The sequence below is a fragment of the Notothenia coriiceps genome, unplaced genomic scaffold (assembly GCF_000735185.1).
Source record: "Notothenia coriiceps isolate Sejong01 unplaced genomic scaffold, NC01 NC01_scaffold00005785, whole genome shotgun sequence".
Taxonomy (NCBI): Eukaryota; Metazoa; Chordata; class Actinopteri; order Perciformes; family Nototheniidae; genus Notothenia; species Notothenia coriiceps.
In genome coordinates, this window is record NW_011338486.1 from 525,151 (window position 1) to 549,054 (window position 23,904).

Genomic DNA, 23,904 nt, shown 5'->3' on the forward strand with positions numbered 1-23,904 from the left:
CCCCGTAAAACTGCCGAGATGTGCGGAGATGTGGATCTTCACTCCTGTCTGTGAGGTGGGCAAACAACCCCACCCGGTGGTCAGATGTGTCCCATCACAACCTATGTAGATCCGATTCTATGCAGACCCCAGGGTATTTATTATCAGTCATATTAATAACAGTGACACTGTAAAGAAACAGGAAAGTACGACATTGAAAATCTTGATGTTTTTATTCGAAAAAACATCAAGATTTGCACATCAAAGAGAGACCAGCTTGAACACAGTAGCCCTATGTATTTGTTCCAAATAGATATATAACTATCATAGTCTTTATATATCAACAATATTATATTATAGACATAATTAATATATATATATATATGACTATACTATTAGGAAAGAAAAAGCGTGTTATAGAGACCTGATATGATGTGTATGCAGCCTTATTTCAATGCTTTTTTTGTTTTTCTGGTAATTTCTTTAAAATACTGTCATAAGAAATAACTATTATTAAAAAAACGTTGACTTGCTCTAAGAATAAATACCTAAAATATATATTTTTTAAATTAGAATTAGACGCTTGTAATCAAAGTAGCTGTAATGTACAACTTTTGAAAAAGCTAAAGTGCAAAACAACCTTGAGCCAGTCAGCTGCTTTTTAACCAATCATGTGTTGTCTACCCACCCACGCCCAGGGGTTTCCATCTGCTCATGTCCTCCAAGACGTCACAACGCCCCCAGTATTTCACTGCACGGTGCTGCTTTCAAAGACCTGTACGAAGCTCTGATTTCCGGAACTCAACCTCACATGGACTGATATGACAGTGTTTTAACGATTTTTCTCTAATAATGTCTGACCAAAAATGTGCTCTGCATTGTATGTCTTTACAAGAAATTATGAGATGCTGTTGTTACAGCAGCACAAAGACAAAATACTAGCACATAGATAAACAGAGTAGAAAATAGAGGGGGATGAAATCAAAGTAAATTAAAAATAAAGTAATAATACTTAAATAGTTACTATCAATCAATCATGTTTATTTGGAACACATACAAAATACAGCTCCAATGAAACATATAAGAGCAATTAAAGAAAAAGTTAAAGCACAACACTGACAATATTATCGAGATTACCTATACTAAAGCAGTATCAAATATAAACAGAATAATATAGTACAATATGATATTGTAAAAAATGTATGAGCTTCTTTCCTACATACCTCATTTTGGGTGAAGCTGTGTTTTACGATACTTTTTAATGTACTTGAAAGCAGCACAGGTCCACCCGGTGGAGCTTTGTTATTGAGAGGTCATACATTTTCGCAAAACAACGACTGTAAACCAGGTACGTCTCAGTATTGCCTGCATTAACATCTTTAATACATTTAAATCTCAATACGGATAAGTCACCGTTCACTTCGACTCGCTGTTTGTCCTTGTTACGCTCCTCAAAGTGTTAGCATATGAGTTAGCTTGTAAACTACCTGGCTAGCTTGACGTTAGTTTACCATGAGAGCACAGAAATTGTTTGTTTTGATGCCTTGAGAAGGCCCTGTTTAATACCCTTTAACCTACAATTTGATATTCTAGGGATTTGATTTTGAGTGGATATTTCTGTACTCCTCTATGTGAGTTTCAATGGTATTATCAGGTACCTTGCTAGCTTTTTAGCAAGGCTCCAACCGGCATCGTGTCGTGACTTCCCCAATCCCATCTGTCAGTGAATGTGTCACGATATTCCTGTCATCATCTCCTCACAGTGTGACGCAATACATGTGTTTCTAGTTAGGCGTTTATACTGAAAGGTTACATTGTATTTGTAAGGATAAACCATGGGAGAAACACAACCAGGACTTTTTAGTGTGTTCAGTACCATTTTGTCTCTATAATCCACCATATCAGTTTTGTGTATTATGGAAGTGTCTTTTTATCAAACCATTTGCATATTGCAGATGTTTTTAAAGACGGTCATCTGCTTAAAGCTGTAGGGCTGCTGCAAAATGAGCACATACAGTACATTCCTGTCCTGTCCATTCCTGTACTAGTTTAGTGTAAGCGTTCAGCCAGAGGAGTGTCTCCTGTGCACTTGGTGAAAATGTGTAAAGTTAGAGCTGTTTTGAATTTGTGTTGTATATTTAAAGCAAACATTGATTGGTCGTCTAATAGTACCATCTCTCCTCACACAATCAGCTTAAGAAACTTGTGTGGCATATTTTCTTTTAACACTTTGATGACATTTCTCAACTAATCAAGGTAATAGTTGGCAGATTAATGTCGATAATTAAAAACATTGTTAGTTGTAGACCTAAATATTGGTTTGTCAAACACATACAAACACCATAAGTGCTAACCTAAATTTCCAGCACAGTTTGTTTTTCAGTGTAGACCCTAACAGCCAGAATATGTTTGAGACAAGCCTGAACCTGGTACATGCTTTTAAAGAACCTATCATCCATGACAAAAGCCCCCCTTTAACACAGTGACAACAGCAATTGGAGCAAATATCCTTTTACATTTTAAATGTGTTGAGAGGGAGAACAAGTCTTACAGCAGGTAAGCCTGGTTGACTAGTCAGTTTGGGGTCATTTGCTCAGAAATGTATGTTGTGTTCAGTGATGGGGGAGGGGGCTTCAGCTCAATGCAACGCTGCATCCTAGAAGAGTTATTAATAGAGTGAGGTGGAGGAGACTGAACTCCATCCAAGGTTGTTGTTTATTTCAATGATGATTTCACCTGTGGGGCTGGGTGTCATCATTAAAAGCATGACCAGCCTGTGAAGTTCAGGGTATAACTGGAAACCCTGTATGGCAATAATTGTTCCTCTGAATTACTCTCAAAATGTTACACCTAGCTACCTGTGAAACCAGTATAGATGTGTAACATCATGGTATGAATGAATACTAATTCACATGTCTGTTAATAATTAAAGAGAGACAAGATGTCTGAAGATCTATCCCTCAACATAAACATCAAGGAGCCAAGATGGGACCAGGGCACGTTCATGGGGCGCGCCAAGCACTTCTTCATGGTTACAGATCCCAGGAACGTTCTTCTGTCCTCGGACACTCTGGAGGACGCCAGAGTGACCATGGAGAACTACAGGTAGATGGTAATAAGATATAAGGGTAGAGTAGGAGTGAAATAAAATAATCCTATGTAACAACCATTCAAATCATATTCTAATTAGTATAAATACTAAACACTGTTATTCATTTTTTTCTCTATACTGTACATGTACAAGTCTATTTGTGATGTGGGGATTCATGCTTGTTGTCTTATGTTGTACCTTTGTTTTTCAATGCAAGAAGAAAATGCTGTGTTTGTGTAATGACCGATGCTTTATGTGCAAAATACTAAATAATACTCTGTATTGACTTTTTCAGATCCGGGGTGGTAAAGCCTGGCCTGACAGAGGATGAACTCTGGAGAGCCAAGTACGTCTACGACTCCGCCTTCCACCCCGACACCGGGGAGAAGATGTTTGTGATTGGCCGGATGTCCGCTCAGGTGCCAGTGAACATGTCCATCACCGGCTCCATGCTCACCTTCTACAGGTAAAGCAGAGAGGAGTTCAATACACAATTCAATGTATTCTAAATAACTGAAAATATCTTCATCACAACAACATTTTGAAAATGGAAGAAATATATATATTGAGGAAATACTTAATACATTTAATACAGTTTCCATGTGAAACCAAAGTAATGTTAATACAGCTAACAGCACTTCATAAAGTAGAGATTTTAATCCCTGCACCGAGGGAAAATCCTTTTAAAGAATAAAAAAATATCACTCTCACTGCTGAACACTTATGAATACATATTGGGCAGCTGAGAGGACTGTGGAGTCAAGTTGTAATGCTGAAAACACATAATATAAATAACCAGCCTGTTATTACAATAATATATAGTTTTTTCTGTATTTAATTATTATTGAATGTATTCATTATTCATATATAGTCATTCCAGATTTAATTCTAGCATACTGCAATATGAGGGCGCCAGAGTCTGACATTTAAATGTTATAAATAGTGGCTTTAGTAACAAGTAACAAAGCGCACCGCAAGTAGTCGAGTTAATTCAGGGCCAGTGTATTCATGAAATAATACACAACACACTTTTAGCTTAATCTGTACTGAGTGATTAAGAAGACCAAATCAGAGGAACTTGTGCCTCGTGACACAAAACCTAACAAGAAGTAGAAAACCCCCATGTCTGGCCACGTGTTGTTGTGGTTAACCATGCTCCATTAACACGTGTCTTGATCTTTATCTCATGCATACCAGCACAAAACTGTTAGGTTGACTGATGTAAATAATTCCTAGTTGAAGTCCGAAATAAGTTATCATTGAGAAAACATGCAGTTTGCTACTTTATAGTAAATGACCTACATTCTTTCAACTGTGGGGATTTGAGAACCACACACACAAAAGGTGACTATCGATTGGTCGACAAAATAGAAATAATCGCAAACTATTCTTGAAGTAACTCTTAGTTGCAACCAAAAATGGTAGACGTTCAGATATTTCTGCCTGTATTTTCTACAAAGACAGTATTTAAGTTGAAATCAAACTCTTCTTCTGCTGCGGAGCCCAAAGTGTAGCTTTGTGTGAAATGTCACTTCCTCAAACACACTTGTCGTCTCTTCTTGTTTACAGGACTACTCCGGCAGTGGTGTTCTGGCAGTGGGTCAACCAGTCCTTCAACGCCGTCGTCAACTACACCAACCGCAGCGGAGACGCACCAATGAGCGTGAAGTAGGGAGGACTTCTCTCACTCTAGATCATTCCTGTCCTCCCTCTAAAGTAGTGTCTGTAAGGAGGCTGTGGGAGCCGCTGCCCTCTCCCCTTCCCTCACAGCGGTATTATGTTCCACTGTTTAGCATGTTCAGCCCCATGTCACCATGCACCCGCGCTGACGTGGTGCCAAGTCAAAATGCACTTGCATACTCTTGTCATTGTGCCACAAACTGCATCCTTCATGCTCTGCAGAAATGCATCAAATGCATGCATGTATGAAGAATAGAGGGTTGCCTTCAGAACATGCAAATACATATTCATGTGTTAAGCATGTCATTTAGGATACATGTTAAAGTGTCATCCTCTGCATTATCATTTTTTCTGGGGAATTTATTTGACCTTTGCATATTCAAGCCTAGCATGAACTTGCACACTTACTGAGGCGACTCTACTTTGGAGATGTGTCAGTCGATCCACAGACCTATTTATGATGTGTTGAAAAAGGAAGTGGTTGATTTATCTCTGATCTGAATCTTATCTGTCTCTCCACAGTCAGCTTGGTGTGGCCTACATCAGCGCTACTACCGGAGCTGTAGTCACTGCTTTGGGATTCAAAACTCTAGCTTCGGTAAAGCCTGTAGTTCAAGAGAATCAACAGATCAAATATATCAAAGTCACTCGTATAACGGATGTTTGTGCAGGGATCAGTTGTCTGAATGTGTTTCTGTTCCTGCCTCTGCAGCGTCTCCCTCCAATCGCCAGCCGGTTTGTCCCCTTCGCTGCGGTTGCTGCTGCTAACTGCATCAACATCCCCTTCATGAGGCAGAGGTGAGATCACCAAATGTAAAGCCAAAGACCTCTGCTCTGTTCCCTCAGGGCAGCAGGAGCTTTTAGGAGCCGCTGCAACTGCTCCATATGACTTCCGTTTTCTTCCAGGGAGTTGAAGTTCGGTATCCCTGTGATGGATGAGAATGGGAACAGGTTAGGAGAGTCCCCCAATGCCGCCAAGCAGGCCATCATGCAGGTGGTGGTGTCAAGGATCGGCATGGCAGTGCCAGCAATGGGTAAAGTCAACATTATGTCTCCTGTTTGGCTGGTCATGAACCTACTTGTGGATCTAAAACATGATGGACACGACATCTATTGCACGTCTGTCTCGTGGGAGAGGGATCCCCTCCTCTGTTGCTTCCCAAGGTTTCTTCCATTTCCCCCCATGTGAGGGTCCAAGGACAGAGGGTGTCGTATTCTGTTTAAACTGTCCCCTCAGACAAATGTAAAATGTGTGATATTGGGCTATATAAATTAACTTCATTTATTGATTGACAATAAATTATGACCTTGATAGACGCACACCTAAGCATACTCTTTTTTAGTTTTACTCTTAGTTAGGATAATGTTTTTAAGTTAGTTTTGCGTTATTTTTGTGTTTGCACAATAAGGTCACGCTTTAGATTACACCCCATTTTTTTTTTTTTTTGGTAAGGGAATATTATGATTTATTTTTGTTGTACTTATATAAGATATATTATTATTGAACAACTTTCATAACTGCAGGGTCAATTTGTTGGATTATGAATCAACCAATTTTCTTTTCTTTTTTTCTACAGCCATTCCCCCTGTTATTATGAATTCCCTGGAGAAGAAAGCTTTCATGAAGGTAAGCATGCATGACTTTTTAAACTTTTGTTGTTTTTTAGTAAGTGGATGTCCTGGATCTGCTGTTGTTTTTGTGAGGCTGAAAAGAGTCATGTCGCATTCCACTTGTTACATGAATGCTTATGTCCATGTAGTCAAACATATCAAATGTTCAAGTTGTCTGATTCACTTCAATCTTCTCTAAACATCTGTACTCTCCCTGCAGCGGTTCCCACTTCTAAACGCTCCAATCCAGGTTGGGCTCGTCGGTCTATGGTAAGTCAATTACATATATATTATTTATGATGTCATTTTTGATGGACTCTATTCTCTGTACTTTAAAATATGCAAGTCACACTGACCTAACACGTCCTTCCCGTGTCTTGTTTTCAGCCTGGTGTTTGCAACTCCTCTGTGCTGCGCCCTCTTCCCACAGAAAAGGTAAGCACCCACATCAAGGAGCTTATGCATGTACAAGCCGTGTTATCTTACGTGTCGAAGGACTTTAAATCATGTTGAACCATCTCATTGTAGCTCTATGAGTGTGAGCGGGCTGGAAGCAGAACTGCAGGAGAGGATACGAGAGACCAGTCCCAAGACCACCACCGTTTTCTTCAACAAGGGCCTGTAGGATCTCACAATACATCTCCACACACTGCAGACACACACACACACACACACACACACACACACACACACACACACACACACACACACACACACACACACACACACACACACGTCTGTTATCCCAAGGGCACAAGTGGGAAGGTAAAACAAAATGTATTTATGTTCCTTTTTAGTTTTTTGTATGTACAATCTTTGGAATTTGACACAGCTGCTCCAAGTTTGACATTGCAGGGTTAAGGCGTTGAGAATAACTGAAGGTAAAAAAAACAACAACACTCACATTGCTCTGTACATAGATGACACTCCTTCCAAATGAAATCATGAACAGTTTTGATTGTATTGTGGTGTGTTTTCTGTCTTCCTTCCTTCCTCTGGTCAAAACTGCCTTTTAGGGGGTCAGTTCATGAAGTTACTGATTTGTTTTTCACTCACCAATATGTATATGTTGCATTTAGATTCGTCCATGTTTTGAAGTACTTTGCTAAATTGTTGTGCTTATATAGGCGTTTGGTTCGTCTCCCTACATTTAGTTATCCACTTTCCAATTATTTTCAAATTTTCTGTTTTTGAAAATAGTATACTACACTGACTAGTATGTATAGATTCTTGCCACCAATGAATTTCCACCTTGTAGTTCATCCATGTGGCCATACTAGAAAAAATGATGTTTATTAGCTCTGAATAGTCTTTTGTTGTACTCCTTGTTAACCGGAGCAGCTTACTCTTCATTTCTCCTTTAAGTGTACTTATACCCCTTTGTGATCATAGACCAGGTAATCAGGTGAGAGAAGAACAATTGAAATGATATTGCAAAAGCCCTCGAAGCACAGCCGTAGAGGGCATCAGTGAAACCTTTAGTGCGTGTGCTTCTTATCAACATAAATGAACAGTTGCCATGGCAGTGACAGCCTTCTGTTGTTTGAGATCACTTTTTAAACTAGTGCCGTTGCTATCTTTAGGGTTATATTAATGAAATATGTTATTGTGGTGGTGGTGGTTGTGTCAGGTGGAGGAATATTGTTTGTAACGTGTCTACATGTTGTTGCTAAGATGAAATGATGTGACTTGTGTGTTCTAAGCACAGCCACATGCAGAAGACAGACAACAATGTTCTGCTGTTTCGGCCACACTGGAACTGAAGCGTTGAGTGAGCAGGTCGGAGGAAGCTCTTTCATTTCAGTTCCTTCTTCGGTGATGCAGGTTTTATATGTGCAACCGCTAGCCAGCCATGTGCGAAACTGTTGTTAGCACTGGAGCCATTGATGACCCAATGTGCCAAATGGAAATGGCTGTTGTTGTTGTTGTTGGACAAAATCAAAATACGGAGCACAGTGTTTGTTGTTGCTTTGTTGCAGTGGATAGATTGGCTGAGTTGAACTGTGTGGTGAGATAGTGATGGTGTACGGGAGTAGATATCACATGAATTTATCCCAGTGTCGTCTGTTGGATTATGCAAAAATACATTTTTTTTTAGATATATTTCTATATATATATATATATATGATGTACAATATATGGAGCACATATGCAGGAGGAATATAAGAGATTTTAACTTTAAGGTGAGCCTCTGTTAGTGAATCCACCAGATGGCAACACATATGCATCGGAAACAATGTCAGCTGCTCGTATTAACGGAGAACAGAGAGAGGGGTTTGCTGCAAACTCATTAGAGCGAGTGCACCTTTTAGGGCTTATGAGTTTTCAGATTAGAGGGGCGCTCCTCTAGTGGGAATTAACTTGATACCGTGTACACAGTCACAGATTTAAAACTATGATTCAATGTTAATGTAAAGTGATGTTTTGGGTAAAACTATACCCAACATGAAGATTGTACAAGCCTTTCCACACGTAAATTCACCTCCATTAAGCACCTGTAGTCACTGGTTTCTAAAAAGGTGTTAGTGATGTATTTAAAGTCAACTGATTGTGGTGAAGCATCCGCACAATGATTGTGTTTATATGTGATCCTACAATTCAAGGGTTTAATCCCAAAGTGCTATCAGATCATTTTATAAACCCACAGACCCTATCCTGAAATACCGTCTTGATATGACTCCTCACTTCTTTAGGAGAATCATTGTGTTATTTTGAAAAGATGGATGTCTAATTTGAAAAAGAAAATGTTTCTTTGAACTCTCCATTTTCATTCAAAAACAAACACTCATTCCCCCAGATAATAGATAACTGTTTCTGTAACACTGAGACATGATCACACGCACTGCCGGACAGTGTTTCAGAGTTACATTCACTACTGTATTCAAACATTCGATCCCATGGCTGCATCACTAAGAGAGAGTTGTGTGTTCTGTTTGGGCTGTTTTCCTGCGGAGGGTGAAACTGCACTATAACCTTTGCGGTGCTGCTTGAGGTGCTAGGATTTTTATTGCTATTTAAAATGTTTAATGTTGATTGTATTTGATAATGGTGCTGGACGATGTAGAATGAACTATGGTTACTGCTAATTAGTCATTCTGTCATTGTCTGGCAGATTTCATTGCTCATAACCAAGTAGCTTTAGCTTGTGCTTTATTTCCTTTTGTGTTTTTCTTTTCTTTGAATTATGCCACGAAAGTGTCAAGAACAAAACTGAAGGTTTTTACCATTTAAATACATTTGTAAACATCCCAGCTTCGGCCTGTATCGTACCACCGTAACGTGTCGCACTAATGGATCTAGCCAAAGATGAGACGGGTATGGATTGTGGAGGAATGAGGAGCAGAAAGGTGTAGCTTTGAATATTTATGTTTCAGCTTTAACTTACGAACCTTTTGCCAGACTTTCTGCTGCAAAAACATGTTTTCCATTTTATTTCTTTTTAGAAAGGGTCCTCAACTTTATCAGTGTAACCCACCAAATCTTTCAACAAAAAAAGCAACGTTAACAAATAGCATCTATAATAAATGCCAACACACATTTCAGCTAAAAGTCCTGTTTTTGGCATCGATGTTACAGCCATTACAATAAAATCTCGTAACAAACAAGATAGCACAAGTTAATGTTGTCCCACTGGTTGAAAAGCCACTCATTTATAACTTTGGTTGTGTTTGCCATGAAGAAAATGTTGAATCTTTGCATACTGAAGGCTCGATGGAAAGACAATCTGTTATTGTTACACTCCTTGAATGTTTTGGTTGTTTCATGTACATAAACTTCCACATGTAGTCCTGTCAGTGTTGGTGCCGTGCTTTCTCTCTATTTTGTATTGTGTTGAAATATATATTTCCATGATGTGGAATGTATTTTACTCAGAGCAATAGAATAAAACATACAACGTTAAAAGTCCAAACCTGTCTGCTGATTTGACTTTATTAAACATTGTATTATTACAAATGTTCTTTAATGTTATCCCGCTTGTGGGGAAACAGAAAATTAAAGAGTGGAACACCCAGTTTGGATCAAAAGGTTTGTTTGTTCAAATACTAGTCAAGTATAAAACAATAAGATTACTCTGAGACAGTCATCTGATTTGGTACAGTATGTTTTGGCTACACACACACACACACACACACACACACACACACACACACAGACAGACAGACAGACAGACAGACAGACAGACAGACAGAGCCCTTGACATACAAACAAGATTACAAGTCTAAGTACAATCTTGCCTTGGTTGAGATTTCTGAGGATAAAATAATTTAACGTTGATTACTGGTGAATGTTTACTAACATAACAGAAAATAAGCCTTGGTTTTTAGAATAGTATGTAGATATTCTGTTTGGGACAATTTTTTTATAATATAACTATTACATGTATTTACCAGAAGGGTGTGAACAAACTGGTGTTTTTCTTAATTTAAGTTGTTTCACTGTATATTTAGTGCTACAGGACAACACACAGGATTGATTAATAAGCAACAGGATTATCAAACTTCAGGAACAAGGGAGTGTGTGTATGTTAATGAATAATAGATAGATGTGATAAGATATAAGTCAGACTGGTATCTAATGTACAATAAGTAGGAAGGCTTTCATTTAGAACAATCGAAAATCTGAATAAACTGTAGTCAAATTATTTTTCAAAATGCACATTTCTAATATCTGAAAAAGTAAATGTATACAAATACATAATGCCATACCAATGGTGGATGCAGAGTATCACACACAGTGTTCTAATTTATAACAGCAAACAAGTGTCTCTGGTATACAGTAAGTTAACACACATTTAAATATACCTACCAGAAAAGTGTTTTCATTGTCCAAATGTTACATTAAAAATATATTTACTAGAGTTCGAAGAAAGTTTTACTAACATATACGTAAGTTGGTCATGCGTTGCCCAAACATTCATTTTAAATATTAAAATAATGAAACACACAGGGGGCACAGGTGAAATATTGTGATGAGGTCTTCTTTATTTATTATTTTCATTTTCTGGAGTTTAATTTCACACTCTCCGTCACACACACACGCTCCAGGCAGCACAAACACTCCTCAACATGGCGCCAGTGGCTGAGCCGGTGTGTGTTTGAGCATCAAACCTGCTCCTCTCTATGTTGAGTTTGGAGACAGATTGTCATTATCACACACAGAGGCTGCACACACACCTGTCCGCCATGCTAGAGGCCTGTTGTGGCGCCTGACCAGGAGAAGCAAATAGAGAAAGTGACACACAGGAACATTGTTAGAAATGTACCGCTAACAGGCAGCTAATAGAATAACTAATCAAATGCAACACAGCCTTAGTTTGATTCGTGTGGTTCTCTAAAAGGAAGATTTCAAGTGTCTTTAAGTGCCTGATTTACCTGAATGAAAATGCTGCCTTTAAGTCCCTTACTACCTGTTTTTAATACCCGTCGCACCTTCTTCTAGGTGTCCGCAGGGATGAACAAGAATAATAAGTGATAATATTGTCCTGAATTTCACAGCTTTGCTTTCGTAACCAACAGTAAACAGTAAATGAATGTGCAAAGGAAGAAATATATTGTGACTTTATACACCACAAACTTAAATGTCGTTATATTATCAGTATTTCAGTGATGGACGAATTGTTATTTCTAGTTTTGATCTAAAAACACCTATGTTTAATGTTTAAAAAATGACTTATTTAACTGGGACAATTTTCTTAACAGCCTCCAGAACATCTGCAGTGTCCACTTTGTTGCCAAACTCCTTCTCCCGGTGTTCCAGGAGAATCCCCTGCAGACACAACAAGCATTTCAAATAAAATACCGTTTTATTTCAAATCTCCCTGTGTGGTCCACATGTCTGCTACACCCACCTGGTCTCCTGCTCCGATGACAAACACTCCCCCCAGGATGAAGCCCTCTCCGTGCATGTTGCCCTGGTAACCAGACCTCCATGCCCGGATGAAGTTCTGCCACACCCCGAGGCGAATGAAGCCCAGACCCCCCATCTTCCTCTGCAGCGGGCCGTAGAAGTGTTGCTGCAATCACAAAAATAACTTTCTGTCGGCCTGATCAAGTTCATTATCATACAGGATTTCCTGTGATGTGACAAAATTAAAATGGCTTTATCATTCGTTAACTCTCAACTTGCCCCTGGCAGATGAATACAGTTATCCAGAGAGATCTCTAACTAGTTCTCAACATGTACTTTTATTTGAAATAACTAATGATTAATAGACTATTCCCCATCAAAGGGTGGATGTCAATGGCTTAGCTAACAAAGTCTGTAATGAAAATAAAAGATCGAAATAAGGAATAAGACTATTTTAAGTGCAAAGTAGTTTAGATGGACTGACAGGAAGGTGAGGACTAACACTAGGCTTGTTTGAGACAAGCGAGACCGACGCAATTTCGATCAACGTCTTGCTCGTGCGTTGCATGATGGTTAGTCATTTTGTCCGACTTGCTCTGGAGGCTCGCTCACATGAGACATTGAAATCTCGCGGGACAAAGACGCCCGCAGCCTTGAGAGCGAGGCGCGGCGAGGCGGCGCAGTTCCTCTCCACGGGCTGCGGAGGCGAAATGCTTGATGGGAAACGACTCGCTGGTATCTCGAGCTGAGCGCTCATTGGTGGTTTTTACCCCGTGCTGCTGATGAAACTCTCCAATTGGCTCGGCAAAAGTTGTTGTTTGGTGTCAGTTTTACGTCGCCACTTCCATTCACATTTTTCGTCATTGTTCCACAATGTTTATCATCATGAAATTAATATCTATATATGTTATACTATACTTGCACTGCTTACCGTTTTCATACTTTATATATCTTAGCATATTCATACACACTGTTCATACTGCTCACAGGCTGCTGTGTATATCTAGTGTACTCACTGTTTATTCATCATTCACTTCATTCTATCTTTTATTCTGTAGATTGTGTACATTACTTTTCACTTTACTGCTTGTTGCACTCCTGGTTAGAAGCTAAACTGCATTTCGTTGTCTCAGTACCTGTAATCTGTGCAATAACAATAAAGTTGAATCTAATCTTGAGCAGGAACAAATGTATTTACTTAGTACATATCTGACATTAACGATTAAACACATGTGTGCATTCTTTATAAATGCAACCGAGTCAAGCCGACTCCGGAGGTGGCGGTATGCACCTTAAAGTTGTTTGCAATCCGCCAAAAAAACGAGAGAAGAAGAAGAGCGAAGAAGAAGAAGAAGAAGAAGAAGAAGAAGAAGAAGAAGAAGAAGCCGACTCGGAGCTGTCCGACTTCAAGCGAGCTTTTTGAGACCTCCCCCGGCTGCGATCGGCTATTCTCGTCTACTTTCGAGGCGAGCCGCAACGCGTCTCAAACAAGCCTAGTGGCTCTGGAACAGGTGATGTTTTCTATCACTGCTTACCTTTTCATCTATGTAGATTTCCCCAGCGAAGTGCGCTTTGAAGTCCTGGATCTCTGTGCCGATGTTCTCCTTCACGACAGCGACCAGAGGGACTCCGAGCTCTTCCAGCTGGGACTTCAGAGAGGACAGCTCAGAGGCCTCCTACAGAGAGAGAGAGATTAGAACAGAAAGTAAGATATCATTCTTATAAACTGTACAAACTCAGCACCCTCCCCTGTGTCATTCAGAAACATTTGATATCACCTCTCTGCACAAAAATCATCCAGGACGTCGGACGGCCATGACCACAGCCCCGTTCTTGTCCCACAGGCTCTTTGCTTTGATGACATTATTATCTGAAGATAAAAGAAGAAGAAACTGTTCCTAAAACAAGGTATCCAATCTCACGTGTCTCAAGCACAAGAAGAGAAAAGATGCAGCCTTCAAACAGAGAAAAGACTAATTGTCCATGGTGGCACAGAAAATCTATATGTGTTAATAACAGTTACTCGCCCTTCGGCTTCAGACAAAGACCTTCACAGCGATATAATCTGTAGGCCAGCAGATTTGAGAAAGCGGCTTTGCATGTTGCACAAAACCTCATTCAGAGCATGTGCAATGCAGAAAACTGGAAATGTCTGATTCTGCTGATGTAATGTTAATTCTCCTTCAATGGGTTTAACAACAGCTGGTTTTACAAACAAGCGTATTGGTTGTAACATTATTACATAGAGCAAATCCGAAAGCCTTCCTACCATCTATGGTGGAGCGCAGGTCAGCCTCTTCAAGGTGCTCCATCGATGCCTGTGAAACTTTAGGCAGACACATATCAGTGTTGGCCAGAAAGATCCCAGCGAGCGCAGCTCCGACAGCCCCCAGACCCAAAGACCAAACTCCCATCCCGAACAGATCCCCCTCCAGCCCGAAAACAGAGGACACTGCAGCACAAACAGGCACCAGGAGAGCAATGTGTCACAAGTTTGACATTATCATAATGAAAGAAGAAACATTCTGCATGTCGATTATACAGTTTTTGCAGACCTGAGGCGCCAGATGTGCCGACTTTTAGATATTACCACGTTCCCTCCTTCTCAGAACTCCCTGAGGACAAGAGTTCAACAAGACCTAGCTTGCAGCTTGCAGTCTTGAGTTTCAGCATAGTGCAGAACGAGAGCATGTGGTGCCTTTTACCAGCAAAGCCTCTTCTGACTTTACTCTTATCTAAAGCTCATCCAATGAGATTAAGTATTGCACATACAAAGGAGATGAGATGCTTTTCAACATGACGACATAACAAGTCTGTCAATTATATTTTTTACAGCAGATTGCGTGGTTCTTGATGAGTGGGCTTTCAATTCTATTTTAAATTGTTATTTTTCCGTTAGGAAATCCTTCAGTGTAATGTCAGGCATAATTCATTACTCTCCAGATTCTTTTCTCAATTAATAATTATCAAAAATTATTGTGAATATAATAACTTATAAGTTTTTTTTTCATTACTTTTTTTCAAAGTAAAAAAGCTATCTATCAACTTTGGATGAATCTTCACTAGTCCTAAAATATCCTAAAACTCCAAATTTAGTAATCTTTCCAAAAACCTTTGACAATGCTTCAAAGATTAAAGCAGTACATATATATATTATGTCTACTTTCATAACAACTTCAAGAGTAACTCAAAAGGGCGGGGGGTCACAGAGCTCACAGAGCTCACAGAGAACAAAGCTGTGCTCAGGTCACAGCTTTGTTTCTACAACATGCTTAAAGTTTGGGTTAGAGGAAGAGCTAGCTGTGTAGGCAGTCAAATATGTCCTTGCCTGAAGAGGGCTTGTTTGTGTCAGGACTGGCTTTGGCTTCACTTTGGTGAAACAGAGCTGTCTGGGTTCTTAGAGACGGGGGTCTGGCTGTGGTGGGGGGTCTGGCTGTGGTAGAGGGCTGGCTGCTCATGGTCGTGGCCCCCAGAGAGAGGGCAGAGCAGCGCAGGGACCTCAAAGATGCCGGACACCTGGACAGAGCCAGCATCGGGCCCGAGGAAAAAGTCTCTGACTACAAACACCCTCAAGATTTCACTGAAAGAAAGAAACACAAGTCTTTTCTAATAAATGTAAAGTACTTGTGAGTGCCGCCACATATTGTTACAGACAATACAATCCACCGCACCTGAAGCACGACTCTCCAAGAGCCTGCATCTGATTTCACAGATTAAAGAGAGAAATACCTTGCATATTTCTTCATGATAAGACTGCCCAGATAAAACGTTACACCGACCACTAAACCATTGAGCCAAGTTTTATCTATATGCTTAAAATAAGAATGTAAACCTGCAAATAAAAACTAACGATGAAAGCATGAATATATAAAAGGTGTTACTCTTATCTTATTCATCTTACTGGGATTGAGAGTTCTCTATTTTCAAACTTTCTATTGTTGCACCCTACGCTATACGTTTGTGCATATAACGTCAAGACATAAATGACAGTTAATACAAAAATATAAGTCGGTTTACAGTGCGCAACAATGAAAAATTAATGCACAGATATTAAAATATGACCACTATTGCAGATTTACACTAAAAAACATGAGTAGTATAACATCTATATTTTGTCCTTAATTAATTGAAAACAGAAGAAATGAATATACTAACGTGTCTCCATTTCCAAAGTGAGAAGGACAACTTATTCTCCTGGTATTGAGCTCATCCAGTTTCAAGTAGTGAATGAATTTGTGCTTTGAAACGTAACAACACTGAGGACAAAGGGCTGAAAATATGATAACAGCAGCAGCCAATAGACGCCCACGCCTGCAACTACAGGAAGTTTAGATTCCTTGAATACGTCTGACTCTGCAGAAAGCAGGGTAAGAGGAGGTTTCAAGGCGGTTAATGCCACCATGATTTATTACAAGTAAAAGTCCTGCATTAAAAATATTACTCAAGTAAAAGTACAAAAGTATTAGCATAAAAATATAATTAAAGTACCAAAAGTAAAAGCACTTATTATGCAGATTAGTTCATTTCAGAATAATACATGTATGTTTTCATTATAATTATTGATGCATTAAAGTGTTATCAAAGCTGGTAAAGGTGCAGCTAATTGTAATGACTTTGTATACTGCATGGTAGCTTGTGAATTTACTCCAGGTGTTACTAAAGTCTTATTTAAGTGTTGATTATATTTCACATTATTAAACCAAATCTTTAAAGTAACTAAAGACACAAAATGAATGTAATGGAGTAAAAGTACACAATTGACCTCTAAATTGTAGGATAGAAGTACAAAGTAGCATAAAATGGAAATACTCAAGTAAAGTACAAGTATTTTAAAATTGTACTTAATTGCAGTACTTGAGTAAATGTAGCCTACTTAGTTACTTCCCACCTCTGGTTATAACAATATGATAACCTTTAAAAATCTATAAATCTGAAGAGGAACATTCTGCATAATGAACTTTACTTTTAATAATTAACTTTTATCGAATTTTTTTACCATATAACCCTTATCTATAATAATAATCATCTGGCCTTGAAAGATAAGGGACTTAAAAAAAAAAATTCACCATCAGTCTTTATCTGATGCTTGCTTTACTTATGTTCATCAAAAGCTGAACAATGCTGCCTCGTTTAAACAAGCCCAACACATAATTGTCAAAAATACCCAACTCTATTGGTCATTAATGTGTTGTTATTTTTAACATTAGGCCTAGTCTAGTAGTATTTGTTTGTTCAGGCTTAATACGATAGTTTGTAATTAACTTATTCTGAAAGCAGGAAATGTACTTGTCGTTTTTATTTACGTTGCTACACCTACGATGCGTCACTAGACTAGATTAAGTCACTTAAACCTGTCCAGCCTGCAGGATGACAAATAGGACAGAAAATGACCTTCATATTAGCAATGTGTATTCAATGACATTACCTGATGGTTCTAGAAATTCCAACTCAATTGTAACCGAATAGGATTTAAATATTTCACCATTCCTGAGATGTCATGTTGATGATAGTTTCATAATGAATACATACTTGCAGTGGCCTACAAAGTTCCTGTGGCTATAGTTACTGTTGGCACGGTGACGAGAAACGATGAAATAGCGGTTAGCTTCCAGTTTAGCCTTTGATACACTGAGTCTGAAACTAGCGGATCTTCCTTAAGCAGGTGCATCTTATGCTGCCAGCGTTATATCAAGTTATAAGAGTAGTTTCATAATAATGCACACTCACCCGAATCAATGAAGCGACAAGCCTCTCTCAACGGAGCGTTCAGTAAACAACAGATCTTTGCGCAGGCGTGCTAAACGATCCACGGACCAAGGGAAACTAATCGAGCAAGATGGCTGGCGAGAGTTCATCTTTGACTAAGGCACTTGGCATGGATGATTGTGGGGAGCAAGTGATGGAAATAATCAGCCCTGTCAAGTGTAAGGTATTTTCATTCAGATCACAAGATGTGTTGAAGCCTACGGTTAGTCGGAAGAATAAATTGTGATTATGTGAGTTTTAGTTTCGATATTTGCAGTTGTGTAAAGTAACTACTGTAGGTAGATGTACTCAAGTATGTAGCCTACTTAATTACAATGTTGAGATACTATTTTAATGCATCAATAGGCTAATTATAATCAAAACATATATAAGTCTGAAATGTGACCGATCTGCATAATGAGTAGGTTACTTTTACTTTTGGTAAATGTATATTTTGATGCCAATACTTTTGTACTATTACTTGAGTAACATGCAGGATTTGTACTTGTTACAGAGTCTCCTACACTTTGTTACTTTTACTTTTACTTAAGTACAAGTACTTCTTTCACCTCTGGATATTGGATATATTTCTGAGTTGTCTCCAGTCACATCCAGCCCTCGCTTTTGTTTTTACCACAAGGTTTCACATATACATTTCAGTTTGAAGCTCACAAAACCAATGCTATTTTCATTACTTCCGTGCTAACATTCTCATTTAAGTGATTATTATGCAAGAACGTATAGTTAAAGTGTCTTGTGTGGCACAACTTTTTAGATAACTCATGTTTTGATTAAACATAAATATTTTCGTAAAAGATCATTTCAATGTTGTAATAGCGTCCATCACAGTGACTCTAAATCAATACCACATATTATTAATATAGTCGTTTTTGGAAAATTCTGCTATTTATTCCACCGCTTCTGTGGACTAAACAATACATTGAAAAGTTTGGGAAACATCAGACAGGCTTGTGGGGTGGATGTCAGAAATAATAAAGAGAGTTAGGGGTTCATGATTTCACATTGAATGGATCTTTTAACATGAGTGAGAGAGCACAGGTCACGGTCCTGTTAGCTTCCTGTTTTGAAACAGTTTCTTATATAAGATAGGATTGCTTAGCAGAAATATAAGCATCAATAAAATAAACGGCACCCAGCAAAAGAAAAAGACGAGGTAAAACACGACACGCAGACAGTAACATGACTGGTTAGGTATTTTTATTTCATGGTAAACATAAAATGTGTTCAATCACTCCAAAGGTTCGATCTCCATTATGTCAGGCAAAGACTGTCTTTTTAAATGTGGAGGATATGTGTGAACATCAGAGCTGTTCTCTCAGCAGAGTTTAGAAACAGATCGTCATTAAAACACACAAAATATCTTCACATAAACAAGACAATAACTGCAGACAGTGGGTCAATAAACAGTTAAAGTCGCACATTTTAAATACAGTTATTTAACTTCCTAGCTTTTCAGCAAAGGCAATGCAATTAAATATACCATGCCAACAGAGCAGCATGTTAGAGGCTTTTTTGTAGTTAAAACTCCTGGGTTACAGACATGCAAATGGCCACATGTAACAACCATTATTACATAAGGGCTCACCAACAATCAGTCCATTCATCCACATATTCAAAGCCTATCTTGCCAAGACGTCTTGCATTTTGCGGGCTGTTGTGAGCACTGCCAGCAAATGTACTTTATCTCCAAACTCCTTCTCGCGGTGCTCAAGTAGAATACCCTGTCAGGAGAAGAAAAACAAATATTTACCCATTCAAAACCTAATAAAGAATATGAATTCTGTAAATGACTGCTTACCTGATCTCCAGGCCCAATGACGAAGACTCCACCCAGGATGAGTCCTTCACCTCTTATGTTTCCCCTGAAGCCCCTCCTGTAGGCCCTCCAAATGTTCATCCACACGCCAACACGCAGGAACATGGAGAGAAACATCGACCTCTGTTGAGGCCCGTAGAAGTTTCTCTATGAGAATAAAAGAAAAGTAGCTTATTGTCTTAATTTACGTAACCCTTAGTGTTTCACCTATTATCTCAGAGCCGTGTGTAAAAGCAGACCTGCAGATCCACGTAGACTTTCCCGGTGAAGGACTTCTTGAAGCAATCCAGCTCTTTGCCAATGTTTTCTTTTACCACGGCAAACAGAGGGACTTCAAGGTCCTGCAGCTGGGACGTCAGAGAGGACAGCTCAGCAGCTTCCTAGAGGAAAGGACAGATAGAACAAAAATTGAATGAATTAATCACTTATTCACTACAGAGTACTGATATCTAACAGGCAAATTATTTCGTACCTCTCTGCACAATAATCATCCGGGTCGCCGTACAACCATGACTACAGCTCCGGTCTTCTCCCACAGAGATTTGGCCCTGTGTCGCTCATGGACTGAAAAGACAAAAGAGTATATTTGAATCTAAATTATACTGACTTTTTTTCATAAGGGATATCTCAGGAAATCATAATTTCAAAAGATAAGACATATCTCGAAATTTATATTTTGAGAAGTCTTTGTCTTAAGTGTTGTTTGTGAAGACAGCAGGTTTGTTTCATTCTATCCTCATAATAAGAAGTTCAGATTGTTAAAGCAGTTAGTACAATCAAGTTGTTACAGTCTTTTAGTACAAAATGCACTCTTATTTGGTTTCCCCAGGGTTTCATCATGAGCTGCGATAGAAGAATAGCAACACAAAGAGGGAGTTGTATGCTAAAATGTGCAGCTTTGTAGTGCAAAGATGCAGCATATGTACAAGTAAATAGTTTCTGTTTGACTCTGCTTTTGCACTCACTGCCCCCAGTGGACTTCAGTTCTGTGTCCTCCAGCACTTTCAGGTTGGCCCATGCTGGTTTGGTCTGGAACAAGTCTGTGACGGAGCTGATGAGCTCTACAACAAACAGGCCCACCGCCTTCAGGACCGTGGTCACGCTCGCCATGACCCTAAACTCGCTCCACAGCCCCCCTACAAAGAGAACATGTCAACAAAAAAACGTACTAGATGACTTAAGCATGGTTATTTATCTCTTTACAAAGCAAAGCAGGTGCATGCTTTGTTCATATTTTTATCTAATTGTTTTACTTGATGATCAAGAAATAAAGAGCTGCAAAGATCAATGGATTTATAGAATAGTTGGTTAACCCTAACCCACATAAAAAGTCACATTGAATATCTATGGGTTTTTAAAAACATCTTGGACTTTGAGGAACTATTTTCTAACATTTTATAGACCCAATGATTAACTAATGAATCCAAAGACGAATCTGCAGTTTGATTAAATAGTTGTAGCCCTAAACATGTTACCAAAAGAAAAATACCAACTAGATTTCATAATAGAGTTTCTAATGGCCTACAATTAAACTTTAGTTAAATAACAATAGCTCAACCAAAAATGTGATACTCACCAGACTGTGCCTCGCTGCTAATGTGGAGGGGAATCTGAAGTTTGCAACCAGCCCCTTAAACCCTCTAAACTCAGATAAATCCAATCCCGGTGAAAAGCTTTGGTTATGTGAACGTAACATGGAGGGAATTCCTCAAAGACTGTTGTGAAACAAGGCTCACGTTAATCTGAATCCTCAGTACCAGGTTCAGTGTGGTGCAATGTCACCTTCATTATGTTCAAGATGTTAACATATAAGTTTAATTAATAAACACCAAGTTAAGGTCTTATGTTTACCGCTGAAATACATGTGCTGATTGAGAGAATAACAAATATGTTTGTAAGATTTGTAATAATTAACTTTTCTGGTCAGTACCAAAGTTGCTGCAAAGGTCCTGAGACTCTCCAGCTGACATGGCTTAGAGCAACACCGCCCCCTGCAGGAGGTCAGTGACATTACAGAGCAATTACACCCAATATACTCAGTGGCTGAATTCGATAGAGGCTGCAGGGCAAACAGTTATTTTCATTACCGATGAAACCACACACATTTTTTTTTTAAATGCGTTCTTTCACTCAATCCCTGCCCTGGACCAAAAATATATCCATTTTGCTATCTAACACCACTAGTTCAGCATCAAATACTCAACAAAGCTGCTTTTTTCTTTCTTTTTATGACTATATTGATTGCTCAATTATCAGAAATGTGTCCGACTTGACTATAATTAACGAAAATGTAATTATCAATAACATTATATTATTAAAAATATCATCTCAGGCACATTTCTGAATGGTAAACTCCTTCATATCAAGTTCATCTTCAAAAACATCCTGTCTCTATTTTATTACCCTTTTTACAACCACAGCCAGTGAAGATAGCAGATGTGTGTGTGTGTGTGTGTGTGTGTGTGTGTGTGTGTGTGTGTGTGTGTGTGTGTGTGTGTGTGTGTGTGTGTGAGAGACAAAAGTGCATTGCTGGAATGGTATTGTGGTAATATTTCCCTCATTGGTGGCAGTGGGGAATGTGCTGAGGGTCCAAAACGGGTGGAATAGAGAAGGGAAAGATTGACCCTCTGACTCCAGGAGCCCAGCTGTTGCTATCCTCGGACACATGCTGGGCGGTGTGTGTGAAAGGGTCTGCCTTCTTGCCTACATGCTTGTTTTTGTAGTTGAAAAGCATTTCCTTCCATCAACTATACAATGGTCCCAAAAAAAAACTATATAACAAAGTGTCGGCCATTTGTGAAGGCTATAGGCACATTTCACACATCACAATGATCAATATGTAAGTTTCAGTTAGGTCTCGGCCTGGTCTGATTATACCAGCTGATATTCTTATCACACACACATGCAAACATACACACAAATACATAACAGCCTCTCCTTGGACCGATAGTGCTCTAATGGGGACAGTGCGGGACCAGCAGCCAATCACAGCTGAAGATTTGCACCCCACCTCCTGTATGGAGTTCTCGTTTTCAGACATTGGTTGACCTGTTAAACTCTTACTGTGCAAGCGAAACCAATCAGAGAGCAAGGTGGGCAGTCAGAGAGAAAGGACAGCGAGTGCAACATTAATAATTGTCAAAGTTCAATTCGACAGGCAGCATTCGACTCTTTGTTTTCACTTCAAAAACTCTGTATGAGAAATATTGGTAATTTCAATGTTTCTATAACTACAAAATTCCACCCTGTAAACAGACAAAATGTAGATAAATACTGAACACACAATAGAAATAGCTCTTAACACAGAAAGCCAGCTGTAGCGAAAAAGTTTGTAAAACTCAGAAAATAACAGTGATGGCTATAAATCTCCAGTAATGTTGGTGACAGGCAGTGTGGATTATCTACTCTTAATTGACATGTAAATCCTTATATAACACAATATGCACACTCCACAGTCTCTTAACCGAGCTAAACAAGTTCAAGACTGGAAATATCCAAATGATCCTGCCTGCTGTGACTGACATCCAGATGAAACTGGTTGGTAAACAGACAGACACAGTGCGTAGCTGCAGAGGCAAACTGCGTGTCCTTGAACCTGCGGAAAGACAAACAGGTGTTAACAGCCCCAGTCGCTGCCAGGGTTCATTTATCTCATCCTGTTCTGGCAAGTTTGAATCTGACTAACTCTAAAACCCCAAAACCCTGACCCCTGCTTTTAAATTGAAATGCAAAAGGATCAATATGACACACGTATCATGGAGCCAATCAGAGAGAAGGAGGAGACGCTGTCATGTAGGATTTAGGATTGGTTTGGGCATATCGTTTTTTTGTTTATAATATGTAACATGGAAGAGTCTCCATAATGTTAGTATTTAAATGAAAAATGCACAATGTGAGTTTGTCTGAAGTAAGTGTTTAAATCAAGAGGATTTGAATGCTTCCTGATTTAAACACTGGATGGCCATTGGGTGAGATACTTGTTAAACAATTTAATATAGATTTGATACAAAATGCACACTCCTCAAGCAACATTGGGCATTTATCATTTTATTCTTTAACTCCTGAGGCGCCCAGCGGCTCTGTGGACGAAGGTTCAGGAGGACTTGAACTTTAA

At 39.1% G+C, this 23,904-nt stretch overlaps 3 protein-coding genes across 3 annotated transcripts; 1 reads left to right on the forward strand and 2 right to left on the reverse strand.

Annotated features, from left to right (window-relative positions):
* Window positions 1-1,237: 1,237 nt before the first annotated feature.
* Window positions 1,238-10,271, forward strand: sfxn3 (sideroflexin 3). Its single transcript, XM_010768502.1, has 11 exons — window positions 1,238-1,327; window positions 2,912-3,084; window positions 3,366-3,536; window positions 4,640-4,738; window positions 5,273-5,348; window positions 5,463-5,548; window positions 5,657-5,784; window positions 6,328-6,377; window positions 6,582-6,631; window positions 6,749-6,796; window positions 6,890-10,271. Exons 2-11 carry the CDS (start codon window positions 2,921-2,923, stop codon window positions 6,984-6,986), a joined length of 969 nt encoding a protein of 322 aa, XP_010766804.1. The 5' UTR covers window positions 1,238-1,327; window positions 2,912-2,920; the 3' UTR covers window positions 6,987-10,271.
* A 1,047-nt stretch (window positions 10,272-11,318) lies between these two features.
* LOC104943166 (redox-regulatory protein FAM213A-like) lies at window positions 11,319-17,992 on the reverse strand. Its single transcript, XM_010768503.1, is given in 7 exon segments — window positions 11,319-12,127; window positions 12,210-12,374; window positions 13,744-13,884; window positions 13,987-14,078; window positions 14,478-14,660; window positions 15,537-15,788; window positions 17,936-17,992. Coding segments are annotated over 6 exon segments (882 nt in total). The 5' UTR covers window positions 15,742-15,788; window positions 17,936-17,992; the 3' UTR covers window positions 11,319-12,031.
* A 1,164-nt stretch (window positions 17,993-19,156) lies between these two features.
* Window positions 19,157-21,760, reverse strand: LOC104943177 (redox-regulatory protein FAM213A-like). Its single transcript, XM_010768513.1, is given in 6 exon segments — window positions 19,157-19,695; window positions 19,773-19,937; window positions 20,030-20,170; window positions 20,263-20,354; window positions 20,756-20,926; window positions 21,721-21,760. Coding segments are annotated over 6 exon segments (711 nt in total). The 3' UTR covers window positions 19,157-19,593.
* Window positions 21,761-23,904: the final 2,144 nt, after the last annotated feature.